This window comes from Cotesia glomerata, linkage group LG8, assembly GCF_020080835.1.
Source record: "Cotesia glomerata isolate CgM1 linkage group LG8, MPM_Cglom_v2.3, whole genome shotgun sequence".
Classification (NCBI taxonomy): domain Eukaryota; kingdom Metazoa; phylum Arthropoda; class Insecta; order Hymenoptera; family Braconidae; genus Cotesia; species Cotesia glomerata.
This window is the reverse complement of record NC_058165.1, coordinates 6,119,090-6,140,947: the sequence shown is the minus strand read 5'-3', so window position 1 is coordinate 6,140,947 and position 21,858 is coordinate 6,119,090. Positions and strand designations below refer to the sequence as shown.

Here is a 21,858-nt window from a genome sequence, read left to right as displayed (position 1 = left end):
TAAAATATAAATTTATGATACATATTACAAGTATTCGATTTGGTGTAAGTAATTTTTCAATTCAATTTTTGGTTTAATTTTGAATCAAAATAATTTACTTTTAAAAATTAGAAATATTTTTTTTTAATTATTCTATTTCACAGCGGATTTACCATAATAATAATGAAAATTTGTAAAAATAAATTTTCTAATTAGTTGATAAAACAATTCGAAATAAATCTATCAATTTTCTTCATTTTTTTCCACATTTTACGTGTAAAAATTGAACAATACAAGGAACATTGCAATATTGATATAATTAAAAAAAAATTTTCACTGAAAAATTGACATTTTTTCATTTTTTTTATTTTTCATTAACTTAAAAATAAAATATGAAATCGTTAAAAAAAATTCTGCAAATAAATTAGCGCATAAATTTAATAAATATAATATTTTTTATGAATTAATGTATTGTTGATTGTAAAACTATGAGTTTTAAGTAATTACCTAATTTAATAAAGTATAAAAATTTCTTTAGTTTCAATAAAAAAATAAGTGAAAGAAAAATTTCTAAAAAACAATTTTATTCAGTATTATATAAACAAAATAATTAAACTAAATTACTAATTAAATTATCATTATTTATAAAGTACCGAAGAATAACTTCGGAAATCTCCCAGTCCCGTCAACAAAACATTACCTTTTCTGTCACGATGCAAGTGGTCAACAACTTTCATATTTTCATTACGATACAAAGTTATCAGTCTATGATTATCATCATTATTATCATTATGATTATTGTTATTGACATTACTATTGGTCGAAATGTTCTCACGATTATCTTCGCGAATCCTAGATCTAGTCCCACCATGAAGGAGCCTGGGATGACTGGATGATTTTATACTCTCACAACAACCATTTTCCAAAGCGACCTTGACATCAAAATTATAGTCAAACCCATTTCCCAACAGTTGATCGATCTTCAAAACTTTCACGCCGGCTTTATCAGGGCACTCTCCCGCATCCTCATCAATTTTATTAGCGCGTGGTAAAATCTCATCAATATAATACTCAAGAGAATTGCAGGATTGACTGCCGTCAAACTTGCCTGCCTTTCCAAGTCCCCAGGCATCAAATTCTTCGACTTTAAGTGACGAAACTATTTTAGAAAGATGCTCAGCCACTTTATTAATTACGTGGATTTCATTAGCGTTCCGTCTAATACGAACCGATAAACTTCCTGCCTGAGAATAATAATGATAATAATTTTATCTTCAATCGACTAATAAAATTATTGTTATTAATTTATAGTTAGACAAGAGGAAGACAGAGTTAGTAATCACTAATCACCTTCTTTATAATTTTTAATAAAACTCAAGTTTGCGGAACTTGAAGATTTTTTTCGTAGATAGTGAAATTCATTAAGGGATTCTTCTGGTTTGTAACTTTCAAAAAAATTTTTTTTACATTTTTGAAAGTAAACTGATAGATGGATTTATCAGTATTATTTATTACAGTTTAATAAATGATTTTTTTATTCTAAATAAATTATATTAATATAAACAAAGCCTTATTACGCGGAGAAAGATTAATTATACTATTTACTATACAAAAATATTAACTCCTACTATCTAGAATGGTAATAAAATTAATTAGTCACAAATTAATAGGTGGTATAATTGACAATTGTAATAGTTACTATTAATAATGGTAACGATTACTATCGAAAATGATAATTGTAATTATTAAAAATTATAACTGCTATAATCGAAGATGGTAACTGTAACCATCTCAGATTATACAAATTCGAAAAGAAAAAATAATAGAAAATTTATTTAAGACACGAAGAAAAAAATTTGAAATGAGCATTGAAAGTTTTAGTTGAAGTTATTGCAAGTCTCATATGTGAGGTTGAAATCTATCTATGTTCAAGTGCGACGAATTGTCTGTTAACTAAAATTTTCTCCGTGACGTTAATTTTTTGTAGAAAATTAATTGTACATGTTTTTTATGAATTCTATTGAAATAAGTAACTAAATTTCTTTTCCACATCTCAAGTTCTTGGAAAATGCATTCATTTTAATCTGTTACATTCCCGCAATCCCCACAATAAAAGAATTCATCGGTTATGTGATCTGCAAATGTAAAATGAATGTAAAATTCTTAGTCCGTTGATTGGATAGCTACATGTAAAGTTAAGTTTTGGAAATCTCTCAATGACTTTTTCTCCGCTGCTAAAGAGACGATTGTTGTAAGGAAATACACGAATATCCCCACATACAGGAAGTTCCCCTGTAGAAGTTACAGGTTGGAAATTAAAATTTTAGATTTTAACACCCACCCCCGCAATTCCTGTCGGAAGTAGACTTTATTGAAATCTATTTTTAGATGATCTTTACATGAATGATTAAAGATTCCTACCATATTTAGAATTTTTAGAAGCTATATTTCGAGATTAAAATTTTCATTGTTAACGCCCCCGCAATCTTCTTTGGGGTAAGCTATCGTAAAATTCGTTCATAGACTATTTCTACATCTCTTACAGAAGATTCCTACCAAATTTGAAGTCTACACGGAGAGAAATTTATAGGAACCTTTCCAAAAATTATGGGAATGGTTCCTATAATAAAATGATCATTATAGGTATCAATCCTATGCTCATTATGGGAATCATATCAATAGTTTATTGGAAACGTTCCTATACAATAATGAAATAGCTTCAATATATTATGGGAATGGTTCCTATATTATTATAGAAATGGTTCCTATACTATTAAAGGAATAGTTCCTATAATATTATGAGAATGACGCACATGATAATAGAAAAATGTTTATGTTCATAATAATGAAGCAATCACATAAAAAATATAAAGTAATTATTATATATATTCTTTTGCTAATAAATTTTTTTTTGTAAATAAAAATTGATCTTTCACTAAAATGAAAAAATTTCTTTTTTATAATTTTTATTCACGTATGTACTTAATCTTAAATTGTTTATTCCAACTCAGTTATTATTGTGTTAGATAATATTGAAAAATATTGTAGCAATTCTAAAGTTTCTCTAATAAAAGGGATATTTTCTCACTATACAATTAAAGGAGCAAAATAGATATGGAAATTCATTGTTTATTTTTACAATTTCATTTTATTTTTAAAACAAATTATTTAATTACAATACATACGTTGAATATTTATTAAATCCACCTTTTGGGTATGTAACTTTTATTGTTTATACGAACAATATTACCTACTTATTTTACATATTTCAAATGATGTTATTGGGAAGCAAGTAAAATTATCGAAATTACTAATAATTTCAAATGCTTCAAAGTGGTCATCGAAGTCACAAATAACTTGAGTTGTAATGATAAATATCTCAATATTATTAGGCATCAACACTATAATAGTATGAGAATGGTTCCCATAATATTATAGGAATGGTTCCTATAATATTGTAGGAATGGTTCCTATAATATTATAGAAACTATTCCTATATATTATGGGAATCATGCCGATATTACAGTTATAATTATAGGTACCGTTCCTATAATTATAGGAACCATTCCCATAATTATAATAACATTTCCCAAAAATTATGGGTACAATTCCCATAATTTAAGTAATCGCTCCTAAAATGGTATAGGAAAACATTTCATTAAAATTATAGGAATGATTTCCACATTTTTCTCTCCGTGTATGGAGCTATAGTTTAAAAACGGGAATTGTTCATTGTTAACGCCTCCGCAATCCCCTTTGGGGGATGAATTTCTTAAAATCCGTTTTTAGCTGACCTCTACATAGCAAAAGTAATATTCCTACCAAGTTTCACGTTTCTAAGTCCTATGGTTCCGGAGATTTCATGATGAGTGACTGTATAGATGAAAATCCTTTGGTTATTATAGAAATTTTTAACTATTTAGCGGACTTTTTTATAATTTTCTTCCATACAAAGCTTTCTCCTGACAATTCTGAAGATAAAAAAAAAGTAGCCCAATCGGTCCAGCCGTTCTCAAGTAAATTAAAAAAAAATAAATTAATAAAATTTCTTATCTAAAAATAAAAATATTTATTTAATGCTGTAAGATGGACGGCGGAGTTCATAAGAAAATTTGTTTTTCATCAGTTATTCCATTGGGTATAAGTGGGAGCGAGCGGGTGGGTGCGTGGGAGTGTGAGTAGATTCTTAGCTGAATATAAAAGAGCATAATCCGTTTAATATATTCCGTTGAAATCCATGACAACAAAAGAATCAAGAGAAAATGCTTGTCTTTTGTTTTTATTAGCGGGATAAATGTTCATAAAAGTAAAACAGCAATAAAAAAATGAGGGAATGTTGGAATTCGAAAAATAAATAGCCATAAACCATCTAGGAAAAATTTCGCATCGAATGGTCGTAGTTTCATGTCAATACGATCAGTGGTTTAAGCGTGATTGAGCCTCAAAAGAAGACCATTTTCATTATATATATATATATATATAGCAGCAATATATATATATATATATATATATATATATATATATATATATATATATATATATATATATATAGGGGAGGGGGGGGGCAAAATGGGGTACTTAAGAAATCGTTATGATTTTAAGGACTTAAATACGCTGATTTTTCTCGTTTTCAGTCGTAATTAAAGAAAAATAATCAAATTTCAAGTTGCCGTAGAAAAAAAATTTTTTTTTGCGGGCAAAATGGGGTACTCCCTGAAAAAGTGAAAAAAAAAATTTCTTCATCCGAAAATGAAGTATCGTTAAAAAAATAACATTTTCTTATCGATAAGTCTACGAAAGAACCCAAAGAGAGGAACAAATCACCTAAAAAAGAGACATTGTTAGTTAAAGCAATATACTCCTAACAGGAATTGAGGTAGTAAAAAAAATTTTTAAACTTTGTAATAATTTTTGACGGGTTTCGCTTGAGTAAAAATAATATCAAGGTAAAAAAAAAGAGTTCTCTTGAGAAAATTCTAGTTTTTGAAACTCCCGGTGAAAAAATTTTTAGACTCATAGTTCTCACGCAATTCAAAATAATAGCATGAAAAAAAAGATTCGTAATTTTTTTGCACTCTCTTTCTTGGTTTAGGGATTCAGGAAAATTTTTTCAAGTTGAATAATCTTGTAGGCCTGAAGATTTTACTTTTTAAATTAAATATCTCACAAGCGCACCAAATGATTTTGAAGAAATTGGCGGCCTCTGACTCAGTTTTCTGAGCATTCATAGTTAAATGATGTCATCAAAAATAATTCGAGAATAAATTCGATGTTATTTGAAAAACATACTTTTTTAAAATAATTAATGTACGATTTCACTTCAACACATCACCCGATATTGATGCGGTTTGCAGCAGTCAACGTCGTTTTTTAAACTAAAGAACTGTTTAGATTTTGGAATCGATCGTTACATCTGTTTAAAAGCTGTTAAAAGAAAAAAGTTATTTTAAATTTATGAGGAAGTCTAAGTTTCGCTGAACCTTATCGAATGACGTGATTGTCGTTCAAATCAGTGGAGTTGCTCACAAGTTATGAGAGGTTTACACACACACACACACACACACACACACACCCTGATAGAAATCCTCGTAGGAATATTAAGAGCTACTTCCTAAGACCTTAAAAATGTGGAGAGCAGATTAGAACTTGATTTTCGAAAACTGGCATGGAACCAATGACTTCCCGATTTTTTTTTTTTTTAAATTATTTATTTGTAAAGTGAGAACTTAAAAATTTAGAAAAAAAAATCTTAGATGTGAAAAAAAAATGATTACAATGCACAATGACGATAAAAATTACTGCACAGTAAAAAATTTTTCGTCAATGTGTAAAGTGTAAAAATTTTTGTGTAGCGAAGTACACTCTAGTGTGTAAAATTTTACATTCTCATGTATTGAGTTAACACACTAGAATGTAGAATTAACATTAGTATGTGTAAAAACAGTCAGTAACACAAATATTTGTGTTAAATTTGACGAAAATTTTTTTACTGTATGCAAAAAAAAATTAGAAAAAAAAATTTTTTTCATGTTTTTTAATTAAAAAAATTTTTTTCCTCTGAAATTGTAGGAAATGACGTTAAAATATATTTTAGAAAGCTAAAAGAGCTTTTTGGAAAAAAAAATTTTTTTTACAAAATTTTGGGGGTATCCCATTTTGTTACCACCCCTACCCCATTTTGCCCCCCCCCCTCCCCTAAATAAATAATTTTAGATATTTTTAGTGACATTAAAGTGTATTTGTCAAGCTGAATAAATTTTATAGTAATATCTATAAAAGTTTGGAAAATTCAAATGAGCATGCCTTAAGCGCTCATGTCATACATGAATTATTTAGATCATAACAAAAATTATTCGTTTTTAATTTGAATTTTCCCGCGAGTAGTATTATTCCCTCTGTAGGTCGAACTAAAGAAAAATTTTAACAGATGATAAAACAGTTAGTAATTATACCATCATGTATGTAAAGTTTCTGCTTGTTTATAGTTATTTCAATTCTATTTATAAAAAATAATATATACGGCTGCCGAAATCGCAGAAAAAGTCACCGAACTGAAAATCGAAAAAAATTAACTGTATCGAAACGGAATTATTTTGACACGTAATTTTCACAAGGTTTTTGATAAACTTCCTCAGGAATAAAACAAAACAAAAATTAAATCGTGAAAGTGATTTTTGACAAAGTTGTGGTGTTAAGCCCATAGCTCCCGTGAATACCACGCTCTTATTCATTTAATTCATCAGAAAAACGAGTTTTTTCTGAGAAATCTTATTTAATCGATAAGATAATTTTTTTAACGTATTCTGTAGTTACTATTATTTATTTCAATATGCTTTTTATCCATAATTTTTTTCGTTTAAATTATGAAAATCACGTTTTAATCGAAATCACGACTTTTAGGCGAGAGTAGAGCATACCTGCGCGCTTCGCGCTTAAGGCATGCAATAGTTTCTGTGTAAAAAAATAATTAGTATTAGCTTTTTTTTCGAGCTCCGGAACCAAAATGATCCCTTAAGGTATTACCCTCGCGACTTCTGTCGTCAAAAGTTTATGCTAAAGTGTACGGTACACATACCGGATAGTCATTATTGACAAGCCTAAAACTTTTTGCTGTTTATGTACTTATTTCAGCCAATCACGAACGAGAAACTGATCGTTTGAAAAGTCTGGCAATACTGCGTGAGCGTTAAGATATTTTTCTCCCCTCCGGGCGGAAAGCGTCAATTTTCCGCCCGCTGCGCCAAATGAAAATGCCGCTTTCCGCCTCCGTCGAGGAGAAAAATAGTATTCTCACCACGGGCAGGAAATAAGAAAGCCTCAGATCACATGTTTGTCGACCTCGGCTTCGCCTCGGTCAACAATTACATGTAATCTGAGACATTTCTTATTTTCCTGCCCTAGGTAAGAAAAATACTATTATAGTGGTTATACTGTATTGTTTTGGACTAGCTGTAGACTAACCTCTGTTTTGATACATGCGTTTATTTATTTATTTACATACATTTATTCGGAAATATAATAACAATGTCGGAAAAATCGACTTATAAAAGACGATTCATAAAAAAAGTCCTTGAAAAACGACAGAAATCTCTAGCACATATGCAAATAACTATACAAATTACAAATAGAAAAAAAATAATTGACAATATTGTTTTGTTTTTTCAGAAAAATAAGTAATTAAATTTTTGTGTTTATGTATTAACTGATTTTAAATTTAAGTATTTTTCATTATTTCATGTGATTATTATTTTTATAACTTATGAAAGATTAATATATATTATTATATTAAAATTGTTAACTTTTTGAAATTTATTAAATATAAAAAAAAAGGAAATTAATTCAGCCGAAATTTAAAAATTTTTAGAATTTTTTTTTATTGAAAAAATGATTACAAAAAAATTAAAAAAAAATTTCACTTGAAAAAAACTTCAAAAACTGTAAATGCAATATAAAAAAAAAATTTTTTTTTTTCGAATTTAATTATTAAAAAAAACTCAAAAAATTAAAAATATCGGCTAACTTTAGTATGATAAAAAAATACTTATTTTCATAAAATAATCATAGTTTTTTTTTTAAATAAATAAAATTAATAACTATAATATTACACCTAACGTAAATTAAACTTTTCAAATTTGTCAGCGCATGCGCGTCTCATACTTCTTTCGCGGCTCACAAAACTTGCGCTGTTGCCACAGCTTTATTAACGTATCCCCTCCTCGGCTAAAGTCTGGTAAATTTTTCATCACTTACTAATAAATATCTCTGAAACTGTGTGGTAATTATCAATGAATTTTTTTTTTTAAATTGTTTAGTTGTTAGTTAACGTTACTGTAGTTTTTTAAAAAGATCCTAAGAAAAGTTTCTGAGATATAAAAATGTTTGTAGGTAAATTTTTCGATATCCCGTATACCGTAATGTATAAGAGCGTTCAAAACTCAAACTTTGAAATTAAATATCTCGGAAACTAGATGGTCAAAAATTCTCAAATTGCGCCAATCGACGCAGAATTATATGAACATTAATCTGCCAAAATTAAAAAAAAATCCTAAGAAAACGACTTTGGCGAGGGTACTACCTTAAGAAAAAAATCAATTACAAAATAACAAAGATGTGTACTTGTAAAAAAGTTTAAAAATTACAGGTGTACATATCCCTGATGTTATTTTTCTATTTTCATTGTTTAAACAAAATAAATATCAAAGAATTGTGTTATTTCCGCAAACTTTGAAGTGATACATTTAAAAAACTTTAGTTGATTCAAAGAGTAATATTGCTGTTTCAAAATTACAAGTCGGTAATATCTTTAATCAATGTTACCTTGTACCTTAATTAATCCTCGGAAAAAAAAAATTATTTTTCGTACTGGCTATATATGTAAAAGTTATTTGTGATGAATCAAAATCGAAATTGTGAAGTGACTATTATAGAGATACAATAGAATTAACTAGATCTTTTTGTCAAAAATTAAATTTCCGATAAAAAAGATCTCGTGATCATTTTTTTGTATTTTCAATGTTCCACCCGTAATTTTGATTTTAATTCTTCGCAATCAATTTTTATACGTACATAACCTGTGGTGATTTGTAAAGAATTAAAATTGAAATTTTAAACAAACTATTGTGTTAGGAAAAAATTGGCAAGCATTTTTTTTTGTAGAGTATTCAATTTTCTACAAAAAATATATCGTATAAATTTCTTGTATCTTCGATAATTCAATCAGAATTTAAGTTTAAAATTTTCATAACTCCTAATAAGAATATTTTTCTTGAATCAAGTAATTTTTTTTTCTTATAAAATGATTTAATTTTTAATTAAAAATACGTACTAATTTACCAAATGATTGGATCCAAAATTTTTCATTACGAAATTCTAGAACCCCATCGACATTCAACGCCTCTTTTAGACACTTATCTAGCTCATCAATCAGATAATCGGGTGCTTTCTAAAATTATACTGGATTTATTTTCACAAGAAAAATAACACTAGTTTAATCAGGAAAAAAAGGATTTTATAAATTAATAAAAAGTTAACTTACTTTTAACATAACATTGAATGTATAAAAAGCAAGTGGTAAAATAGTCCTCGTAGTCAGGCCAATTAAAATAAATGCGGCTACGGTATCAATTATATGGATTTCCCTTCAATTAAAATTATTATTTTCTCTAGTTATAATCATTAATTACAAGAAGCTATCTTAATGAAGTTAATTTTCGATTAAAAAATGATGATCATGAAATATGGTTTGATTTAATAAGGAATGATATCAATTAATAAAATAAAAGACCATTAGGCAGCCAAAATAGAAGTAGACTTCATAGTGAATTCAACAACTACTAAAAAAGTTTGGAAAATCCAAAAGTGCAAGCCTCATAATCTCATTTTCCATAATAAAATTGATTAGGATAAAATACAAATACTTTTAAATCTTTCGCGGCATTGTCCATCCAGAAAAGAAAGGTACTGCACGGAGAAAAAAATATCGTTAGAATAAGGATACGTATCGTTATTCTGACTATACGCCGTATAGTCATTTTTTTAGAGATATACGCTGTATAGCCAATTCAGCTATACAGCGGATCATCAAAATGACGATCCATATCATTATTTTAGCGTTACATTTAGTTAATTTAACTATACAGATCCTCACGTTAACAAAACAGTTGTCTGTTTTTACGAAACTACACTGATAGAAGGATTTCTTAGCATTTAAGAAGATTTCTTTGTATTTAAGAAATCATTTCTTAAACATCATTTCTTAGCATTTAAAAAATATTTCTTAGTATTTAAGAAATATTTTTTTGTATTTAAGAAATATTTCTTAGTAGTTATATTTCTTAATATTTAAGAAATATTTCTTTGTATTTAAGAAATATTTTTTAAATACTAAGAAATTATGTTTAAGAAATGATTTCTTAAATACAAAGAAATCTTTTTAAATACTAAGAAATCCTTCTATCAGTGTACATATATTGACAAGAGCTATACTCTGTATGCTTAAGTCAAACAAATGAATCCTCAAATCAGCAATCCGGATCGTTATTTTAAGGAAACGTCATTTGAGGATACGTTGGATAGTCATTTGAACAATATTTTTTTTTCCGTGTGCGCATGTATTCTAAACGAACGTTATTTACATAAATATAGATAAACAAACGATAAGTGGATTTTAGTTTATTGCTAATTATAATTAAACTATATTGAATTAGACCGTGATCTTCGAAAGGACTTAGTTTTGGATAATACTGAAGCGTATAAAAAAAATGGACTTGATCAGTTAAGTTTTTCGACAGTTATTGTGACCACGCCAGTTTCCATACATACACAGAAAGAAAGATTTCTTGACTGGAGAACAACATTCTTGGCTCAAGTAAATTTTCGGTCACTCGAAGGAAGACCGAAGTTGTCTTGGCCGAAGTAAAAATTTTTCTTGGAATTCTATTCTTGGTGGAAGTAATTTTTTCTTAATTCAAATTATCATAAATACTTGATACAAGAAATTTTTATGTTTGATCAAGATTTTTAGATACTTTAGGGAAGCAGCGTCACCTACTTCAGCTGAGAAAAAAATTTTCTCATCTTGAGAAAATTTTTCTCTTGAATATTTGATACCCATTTTAGATTATTTTAGCGCGCAATTATACATATTGAATGAAAAAAAATGATTCAATATTATTTGATCTTCCCATTTGACATGTTAGTCAATAGAAATATTAATGAAAATTTACTATCAAGATATTTAATTTTTTGGAGCAAGAGAAAAATTTTCTCAAGACAAGAAAATTTACTTCTGTCAAGAACTTAATTTTTTGGAGCAAGAGAGAAATTTTCTCAAAACAAGAAAATTTTCTTGACTTAAATAAATTGTCTTAGGATCAAGAAACGTATTCCTTGAAGCAAGGGAATTGATTTGTTGGAATAAGTGAAATTTCTTGTGTCAAAAAAAAATTTTTTTTTCGCCCAAGTAAATAATTATGAAGAAAAATATTTTCTTGGCTCAAGTGAACCTTTCTTTCTGTGTACATCAGAGACACGGACGTCCACGGAATAATTTTTTTAAACATTTTTTTTTTTTAATTAAAAAGCAAAATGTCATAAGTGTTGAAACAAGTGTTTTTTCATGACATTTATATGTAAATATTATTCTACAAGTGCAATTGAAAATAAATAGACACAATTTTAGTTAAAAAAATGCACTTGATTTTTGTAAAGCGAGAGTGGAGCACTACCTCATCCGCTTCGCTTATGAGGCGTGCAAGAATCATTTCCAAAACGAATGCAAGAGTAAAATTCGATTAAATAGACAGAGAGAGTAAGTAATTTTTGGCCTAGACCAAAATAATTTATTTAATAAGCTTTCAGATGCAATTTACAAAAATTTTACAAGTTATCGCATTCAATAGTTATTTTGCAAAAAAACAGTAAAAGGACCAATTTTTGAGGATTTTGAAGAATTCAAATTTCTGTCATTCCTGAACTAATTACTTTTAAAAATATATAAAGTAAAAACTCCAGTTCCTGCTCACTCCATGTATTTGTATATCTATATTCACAAATGCAGATATACAAATATATGGAGTGAGCAGGTACAGGTTCCTGAGCAGCTACTGGGGCTCTTACTTTGAGTATGCAAATTAAAGCTTACTTAATAAGCTTTCAGATGTAATTTACAGAAATTTTATACACGGAGAGAATTTTATGTTTACGGTAACCATCCCTATTTTGTAGCTTCTGCTATCCAGGATGGTTATTAACTTTTACAAAGTTAAGATGATAGATGCAACTATCCGGCGATTGTAATTAGTACAATCAGTATATATTAATTCCCACAATTATGATGATACGGTTTATCATCTAGATGGTAACTTTTATCATCGGAGATAGTTAAAATCATCATGATTGCAATCATAAAAAAAATAAACAAGAAGTATAAAAAACTAAATTTTTTCGATTTTAGAGTCAGAATATAATAACATTCTAATGTTTGACATAAGAGTGAGTATTGAAGAGTATATCTATATTATTAAGAGAATAACAAAAATTTTGTCTCCAGGATAGTCATATGATAAAATCAGTTTTTTTGTGAAATTTAGTGTGATTGCAAAGGTCTTGACTTGAATTTCCGCCTTTTCAAGGTTTCATATCATTCTCATCGATAGTCAATTTATCATGATAAGTATTTAGGTTGCATTCGAAAATGCTCCATTTCTAGACACATAATTAAGAAATGACCTTTTATCTTGTTAACTATTGACATTTTTAAAGATATAAGCTTATCCCGACATTACACTCATCGAGACCTTTCATTTGAGTACCCACATCAATTTTTCATATATTTTATATATTTATATATATTATATATGTATATATAAAAAATATATCAAAAATGCATGTGGGTACTCAAATGAAAGCTCTTGATGAGTGTGACATCAGGATGAGCTTACATCTTTAAAAATATCAATAATTAAGAAATGACCTTGTATCTTGTAAACTATTGACATTTTTAAAGATATAAATTCACCCAGACATTACACTCATCGAGACCTTTCATTTGAGTACCCACATCAATTTTTCATATATTTTATATATTTACATATATTATATATAAATATATAAAATATATGCTTATATCTTCAAAAATTTCAATATTTAAGAAAGTACAGTGCAATATAACAAAAGTCATTATTTAATAAAGCGAAATTTTTGTTTATTTACAATTCATAAGTCACGGTAGTCACATAGTGACTAATCATATTACTAGCTGCGATGGTAATAATTACTATCATGATTGTAGAATTTACAATCAACATGATTTTAGCGGTTAACATATATTATGATTAAGTTTACCATCTTTAAGTTACCAGCCAGATGGTAATAATTATTATCCAGATGGTAAATGTAACTATCTGGATAGTTCAGTTAACAATTTGGATAGTTCTTGCAATTATTCATACTAAGAAGCCTGTTTTTACAATACTCGGATAGTTGTATTTACCATTAAATTCTCTCCGTGTAGGAAATCGCGTTTAATTAGTATTGCACGGAAATACGGTGAAAGTGAAAATTTTTGCGATTTTTAAAAATTTTTGAATTGCTGTCATTCCTAAACTATTTAATTTAGAAAAATAAATAAGCATGCAAATCGAAGCTTATTAAATAAGCTTTCAGATGCAATTTACAGAAATTTAATATAATCTCGCGTTTAATTGTTATTTCTCGAAAATACGGTAAAAGTGAAAATTTTTACGATTCAAAAAATTTGATTTATTTTATTTTAATCAATTTAAAATTTTGATGATTGTATTATAGTATTTTTTAAAATTTCAAATAAAATTTGGTAATTGAGTAGTTTCAAAATCTTAAACATATATTTTTCAATTAGTTTTAAAGCATTTAATATTAAAAAAAATTCATATGAATTCGTTGAAAATTTTATTTATAGCCAAAGAAATAAAATTTTTTTTTGATTTTGAAAAAAATAATTATAGATACACTGAGAGATATTTCGCAATAAAATAGTAATAAATTATGAATTTAGTCTATTTAATCTTACTCAAATTAAATTATTTATTTATGAATTTTTAAAAAATTGGCTGGTGTTTACTATAATTATCTTCATAATTACGTGTGGTAATAACACAGATGAGATAAATGTACCATTATTGATAATGATAATGAATAATGATCAAACACATATTAAGTAAAAGAGATAAATCATACCAAAAATGTATAACAAAGTGTGTAGTACACAGGACAACGGCGCTGATAACATTCCCAGAGACTATTGGGTTACATCCTCTGAAAGTAGGACACGGTATGCAACAAATTACATGATTTAGCCCAGCATCTGGATACGCTACTATCGTTCCGATATGGGCAAAGAACCCGAGTATTGCTCCAAATCCTATTCTGCCACTTTTATTCGACAAATAAAAATTTATTTCAACATTAAAATTCAGCCTTGTGTTATCAGAAAATTTTTTTTTATTTATAAAATTAATAAATTATGTCGATTAATATTTTAAAAATAAATTGAGTTATAATACTAATAAATAAACATACGTACAAGTTGATAAATACAAGTCACATGATATATCGATACGTTAAAGTTGAGGAAGAATAGATGACCTTACACTTGGTAATTATAATTTATCAACTACACTCATTTCCCCTTGTTAGTACAAGGTTTTTTTATTATTTTATCAATTCACTTTAGAAATATTTTAGAAAGTTTATTTAAATGTCTAAGAATATTTAATATAAGGTAAAAGCCCTCATTATTGACACTATAAGAGTAATCATGAATATTTGAATTTTTTTATCGTGTTTCAAATCAATATTGTCAACTTATTTTTTATAATTAACTAATTTTATGATTAACTTTAATAGCAGTACATTTAATAATTATTATATCAACTTGAAACCAACAGGTCGAATGTATGTATTATTGACAGCGCAAAAAATTCAAAGAGCCGATTATTGACTTACCATTGACCTTATTATTGATAGGTCGTTTATTACAGTTAAATTTATATTAATAATAATCATTTTTACTAACTAATGCAAAACTATCAATAATTTTTATTATTTTAAAATTCGTTTAAGACCTAGCTTTTCTGTATTTTTTACCAGATTTTTTTTAGAAATTTTTTCTAGTCTTAAATACTTTGATTCTTATAAAATCACATGACAGTATGTAAACATTGATACGTTGATATGTATGTTGAGGGGGTAAGGTTACCTTACATTATGGCCTATGTCGTTAGTTGACGCAAGTTAATTTTTGTGTCTCCATCATTCACATCCACTATTTTAAAATTAATTTTAACTCAATAAAGTATAAGTCAATGATTATATGGTTATTTAGACTATAAATAATCTAAAATAATTTTAAACAATGCAGTTACATAAAAAAAAACATTGAGAAATCTGGATTTGAAAATAAGGTCTTTCTTAACAATATTGTTAAGAAATTACAAATGTATAAGCAGTTTTGGCCTACTTGAAAAAATGAAATTTTTTTGCGGTAAATAGTTTATACCTTGGAATAAAATTTTACTATTTTTTAATTTTAAAAATATGTAAAATTGTCATGAAATATCAATAATTATGATTATTAACAGATTTTAATAATGAAATAATAAAATTAAATAGGGTGTCAATAGTAGAGGCCCTGTCAATAATATGGGCTTTTACCTTAAGTATTATAACTTACGCATTAATTCGAGGCTGATTACCGATACGGATAATCATTTCAATAGACACAAGCGCCTGAAGAATAAGAACGATGCATGTGGAGATCAAAAGGGCTAGCACTTCATATCTTTGATCAAATGATAGCGATAATTTCGATGTTTTGTCGTTATTGCTTCCAGTGGATAAACCATTTTTGGTGATATTGCTATTGCTGTGGGCACTATTGGTATTCACGTTGACAAACTTAATAACCGCAGGTCTCACAAAACAACTAGAAGACGAACGATGATGATTTTCATACTTGGAATAGCTTGGGGTCGATAAACTCCGTCGCGATATGCATACTGATATAAAACAGACTACTAGTGTGAATATGTTGAAGATTAGTGTATTGACATATGCATTCAATGCTGAAAAAATAATTGATTTTTTTATAATTTTATTTCTAGTAGAAAAATTATTATCAGTGTACTAAAAGAGTTGGAAAGTGGGAAAAAGGATTGCATTGTCACTCAGAATAAAAAAATAACCCAGAAAATTGATCAATTCTTTGTTTTCAAATCATGAAAAAGTGCTGCGTTAATTTAATTTAACAATACAAACTGCATTAATAATGTAATTCAATGCTGTAAAAGTTTTGATTTATTTTAAAAATAAAAAGACAAATCAAAATACTTAAATGTTTTAGACAATTATTTACTAAAATTAGTAAAAATACTGTGTTGATACATAAAATTAATGCAGACGACCTATGAAATGAAAAAAAAAAAAAAACTGCATTGTCGCTAAAAATTATTACAAATTAAAAAAATTATTAAGAGAATATTTAAAAAAATTGTCAATTTACAGTTTTTAGAAGATAAAATAGTGCTGTATTGATTCAAATTGTCAATTTATGACTGCATTGACACTAATAGTGAATAAATTCTTTATTGATTACAAAAATAGTAGAATAATAACAATTTGGTAATTATTTACAAGTGGGATCAACTACATTTTGCCCTATAATTGGTCATTAGCAAAAAAATTTTTCTTTTTGATCAAATTGATCATTTTTTTTTTTAATTATTCGTTTTTTTTATGTATGTTTCAAAAAAATAAAAAATATATCAAAAAAATTAGGAAAACGGTTGACCCTGAAGACCATCCCTGCAACTTCCCGCTAATTCCATACTTGGGCGCTTAAAATTGCATTTACGACGTTTTTGAGCTCTTCGAGCTCAAAAAGATAACTTTTCTATGCCTTTGAGCTCTTCAAGCTCAAAAGTTTGATAGAAGGTTGATAAAACACTATTTTTTGAGTTTTCAAACCGCAATAACTTTTGGATGAATGAACCGATTTTCACACGGTTGGCGGCATTCGACGTAGTTTTTTAAGCCTTATGAAAAATTTTTAAGTTTATATTGATCAAACTAGAAATTTCGGAGTAATTTCGAAAAAACACTTTTTTGGGTTTTCTTTCCTGCACGATATCTCTCGAACGAATTAACCAATTTTGACCAGATTAGCGGCGATCGACGTGGTTTTTCAAGGTTAAGAGCTGATTAGTTTTTCGAGTTAATCGATAAAGTCGTTCAAAAGTTATTCCAAAATCTAAGTTTGGACAAGCCCTTTCGAATGGCGTCAACCGCGATCGAATCGGTGGAGCCTTTCAATAGTTATGAGAGGTTTACATACTTACACACATACACACACACACACACACACACACACACACGCGCGCGCGCGTGCAGACATAGTGACACCCTCACGGGGATAGTGAGGGAAGCTTCCTGTGACCCTCAAACGTCGAGATCTGATGAAAACTCGATTTTTGTAAAATGGGGTAAAACCAATAACTTCCCGATTTTTGAAAATCTGAGATTTTCTTAGTGGGAAGTTAAAAAGATAAAATAGAAGTTTTACCCAAAAACATGAAAGCCAATATTTTTTCCAACTTTTTCAGGCAAAAAAGCTATCGAAATCTTTATTTTTTCCTTTTACGACATTTTTTATCATAAATGCGCCGTAAAAACAAGTCGAATAAAAAAAAATTTTTAAATGTTAATTTTTTACCTAGTTGTGACCCAAAATGGGGTTGACCCTACTTGTGAATAATTACCAAAAATTTTACTATTTTTTAAACTACTAAAAATATAGTATTGATACATAAAATCAATGCAGGTTTAAATTTTCGTTATCTAAATAATCAATAAAAAAAAATTTTTTTTAAATTTTTTTTTTACCTCGGAGTTACAATTAAAGAAAAATACAAACAAAGCTAACAGTCTGTATTGTTTTGTAATAATTGAAAAGAAAAATAGCGAATAAAAATGCATCTAAAAGCAAATAAAACTTTTCAGACCATTGTTAAAAAATAACTAACGAAAATTTTGCTACAAGAAATTCTAAATTACCATTGCTTGGAAGCTCAAACAAATATAACTCATACACAAAACGAATAATGCTCACAAAGTTAATTATTGCGGCTGAACAATTATTTACTGATGTTTATAAAGTAATATCACAAAGCAAACTTGTTGTTTTCTAATTAAATAATACCACGTCATAAATAATAATATTAATAATAATTATTATTATTATTATCAATATTTATAAACAAAACAGAGGCTAAACTTTCAATGAGTTGGTCTAACAACTCAAATATAATATAAAATGCAATAAACAGAAATTGCGGCTAATGAAAGTTAATATCTTAAGCTCATAAAAAATGAAATGATATTAATAAGGATTTATAAATTAACAAGGGGGATAATGTAGTAAGGTAATTAGTTGTCAGAGACCTTTAAGGTAAAAGACAGCTCGTTAGCTAGATGAGATAGGCTTCCGGGGATTTACTGATATGAACAAACTTTCATATGATCATGTACATCTACAGCGAACAACCCCTATACACACACTTAATCCCCATAAATATACATATGCACACACATTAACAAGTACACGAGATTGTTGCTAAAGTAAAGATAGATACTGACCTACGCTATTAGTGGATGTAACCCAACTACAGAGATAGTGGGTAATTATAATGTTATAAGTGATTAAACACAGGATCCATTTAGTTTCCCGTTCCTCCAAGATTTTACGGATTTCAAATCCCAGTGTCCTTGTTACCTCAACTTCGTCGTCTAATATTCAATTATTGTTACTATAATTACTGTTGTTATTATATATTACACTGTAAAAAATCCAGGATGAATTTGGAGCGACTTTTCACTCCTATCACTCAGAGTACCGAAGTAAAAAAAAAAAAAAAATGTCTATCGAGGAAATTCGAGTTTTTTTTTTTTTCAGCGAAGTGAATATAGATAAAAATGAATTTTTATTTAAGGGTGTAGTCTAATTGGTCACTTGCAAAAATTCGAATTTTTTTTTTTATATTTGTCGAATTAATATGTGTATAAAAATTCCCGGGGATGTTAACTGTCTCGTTCAAAGGCTAGCAGATTAAATTTTGGTAAGATTTTTTATTTAAGGTAGTTGTCATGGTACAATATTGTCAAAAAATTAGAGTTTATAATCTTATTCGATCAATTATTTATAACTATAACACGTTAAATATCGTAAAACCTTTCATTTATTGCCAGGTTTTTTTATTTACTAGACAGTCATATTAAGAAAATGTTTCTACGAAAATTTTGAATTGTAAATTAACTATTGAAAATAAATTTTACATTACATGCAATCAATTATAAAGATCCAAAAAAATTGCAATAATCGAAATAGATTTTTGATGAAAAAAAAATTGAGTAATTTTATTGATAATGAATGATTTATTTGTTGAGAGGTAATGGATTGATGAAGTTTTTCAATTGAACGAATGAACTCATAAAAAAGTTATCAATTTTGCTTTATTGCATTTTACGCCACAAAAAAAAAGTTCATTTAAGGTAGTTGTCATGGTACAATATTGTCAAAAAATTAGAGATTATACGCGCCGCAAAAGTATATGAGCTCTAAGCTAAGTAATCCATAATTTTTACGCAAGACTGTATCCGAGGGGACGCAACCTTATACAATTGTTTCTATCCGACTCCGTAGATATATACTTTTTCATAAATTGTTGAACTTTGATCCGTTATTTATAAATAATTAGACGGTCAAAAAATTTTTTTTTATTTTTTTTTAAACTTAAAACAAATCCATTAAAAGACTGTCAGTTTTTTTAAAGTTTCTGACGATTAATTTTTTTTTATAACTAAGAAACTGTACAGAACTGCAGAGAGCGTATATGCAATCAATGTTAAATATCTAACTTTTTAATTGAATTCATCTCGGGTTATAGGTGGTCAATCGACTTCAAATTTTAAGGGTTATTGTATCATCATGTCCTTAATAAGTATACAAAAATTTAGAATTTTCTGACGGCATGCCTTAACCACGACAACTACCTTAAATAAACTTAAGACGCGTTTTTCTTAAAACGATAATAGTAAAAAGTAAAAAATAATAAATCATTAACATTACAACGTGTAATTAAATAAAATAAATTATTTGTATCTTACTAAAATTAACTTAAATATGGCAACTTTTAAGATTTCTTATCTAATAAATTATTATAGAGATAATATATCAAAAAATGCTTCTTGTTGAAAAAAGTTATATTAATTTTTGAAATTTCTAAATACGCCCTTTGTAATTTTTAAACGAGTAACAACTATTTTTTTTTATTCAATACAAAAAAAAAATAGAAAATTCACTCCGCAGAGTTTTTTATATTAATACTACAAATTAAATTAATTTCACACTCCGGAAGAATTTGAATCGATTAAAAATCATCCATTCCGCAAATTTTTTACGGTGTAGTTATTAGTAATTAGATAAAGATTCGTTTTAAAAATAAGGTGCTAAATACCATGATCAATGAAAATTGAACAATTTCGAGCATTGTTTTCTTCAATGAATACCATCATCACCCATTGTTTCGACTGTTTTTCAATCTAATCATGTGTTTCTACAATTTTTTCCAGTAGACTTACTAATTTGCACTATAAAGTATATACTGACGCAGAAACTTTTAACGCAAATACTTCGCTGGTGATAACGATAGGTAAACTGGTATTTATTTTTAATTGCTTTGAGTAATAAGTTATCGTTGTTCATTGTTTGTGTTTAACTAATTTGTCTTGAGAAGTATTTTGATTGGTGCATACTATGAACTTAAAACAAAAATTTCAATGATTTGGGGTTTAATGTTATTGGGGTTCAAGAAATTACGTGATTCCCTAAATCTTGATCGATGGTTTTATTTTTTTTTTTTTTTTTTGTACAATTCCAACAAACTACAAAATTCTAACAGATCGTTGTATAGATCAAATGTTTTATGCAAATTTTCAGTTTTGACTCGGATATTAAACCAGGTGAGTAAGGCATCAGAAAAGGAAAGAATGAAGCTAATTACCAAGACCCAAAAAGTTGATGGCTTATATCCCCGCGGGGAGAGCGCTACAAATTTTCTTGGCTCAAGTGAGTACCCCTAGTACGCCTAAGCAATGCCTAGTTAACCATAAAAGTATTTTTAATTGAAATATAATTGACGTGTTATGTTTTATGGGAATGGCTTTAAGTTTAAAATATTTAATGTGTAAAGAATTAGTTAGTATTTTAAATCAAATATACAGATAATTTTTTTTTCATAAAATTTTTTAATTTTTTATTTAAAAATGTAATCTTATGAAAATTTATAAATCAATAAATTGTAAAACTTTTTTGTGACAAAAAGTATTTAGTTTTGACGTTAATTTGTTCCTTTATCTATGATTGTTATGTAATATAATAAATTAAGCTATTATTTCGAATTTATTAATTACTAGAATAACAAAAAAGTAAGTTTAATATTATTATGATTATTTTTTTTTAAAGTTATTTATTTTATTGTATAGTATTTTTGTGATATTAATTATTTTAAAATACCAAAATTAGGAAAACGATTGACACTCTAAAGGCCATCCCTGCAACTTCTCGCTGATTCCATACCTAAGCGCTTAAACTTGCACTTCTGACGGTTTTGAGTTCGCTAGCGTCAACAATTCTTAAGGGATCCTAATGAAACTCAACATACTTTTTAACTTCCCGCTAAGAAAATCGAAGATTTTCAAAAATCGGGAAGTTATTGTTTTCACCCCGTTTTGCAAAAATCGAGTTTTCATCAGATCTCGACGTTTGAAGGTCACAGGAAGCTTCCC

The 21,858-nt window shown here is 27.6% G+C and overlaps 1 protein-coding gene across 2 annotated transcripts; it reads right to left on the bottom strand.

Annotated features, from left to right (window-relative positions):
- Positions 1–560: 560 nt before the first annotated feature.
- On the bottom strand, positions 561–20,704 carry LOC123271033 (zinc transporter 6-like). Of its 2 annotated transcripts, XM_044737267.1 has the most exons (7): positions 20,529–20,704; positions 18,652–18,801; positions 15,692–16,082; positions 14,197–14,391; positions 9,515–9,617; positions 9,305–9,421; positions 563–1,223 (listed from the first exon to the last, which is right to left on the bottom strand). In XM_044737267.1, the coding sequence occupies exons 1-7, from the start codon at positions 20,584–20,586 to the stop codon at positions 618–620; spliced, it is 1,620 nt and encodes a 539-aa protein (XP_044593202.1). In that variant the 5' UTR covers positions 20,587–20,704; the 3' UTR covers positions 563–617. The 2 variants fall into 2 exon arrangements, with proteins under 2 accessions (XP_044593203.1, XP_044593202.1); XM_044737268.1 differs by lacking the exon at positions 18,652–18,801 and having other exon boundaries at positions 561–1,223.
- Between the last annotated feature and the right edge of the window lie 1,154 nt (positions 20,705–21,858).

Bases quoted from the DNA above. Each gene is read 5' to 3' on its own strand.
- LOC123271033 (XM_044737267.1), bottom strand. From the start codon at position 20,586: ATGATGGTATTCATTGAAGAAAACAATGCTCGAAATTGTTCAATTTTC. The intron at 16,083-18,651 runs GTCAGTATCTAT...TTATTTTTTCAG, and splicing joins TACATCCACTAATAGCGTAG to CATTGAATGCATATGTCAAT. The intron at 1,224-9,304 runs GTACGTATTTTT...TATTATTCTCAG, and splicing joins TCCAATCATTTGGTAAATTA to GCAGGAAGTTTATCGGTTCG.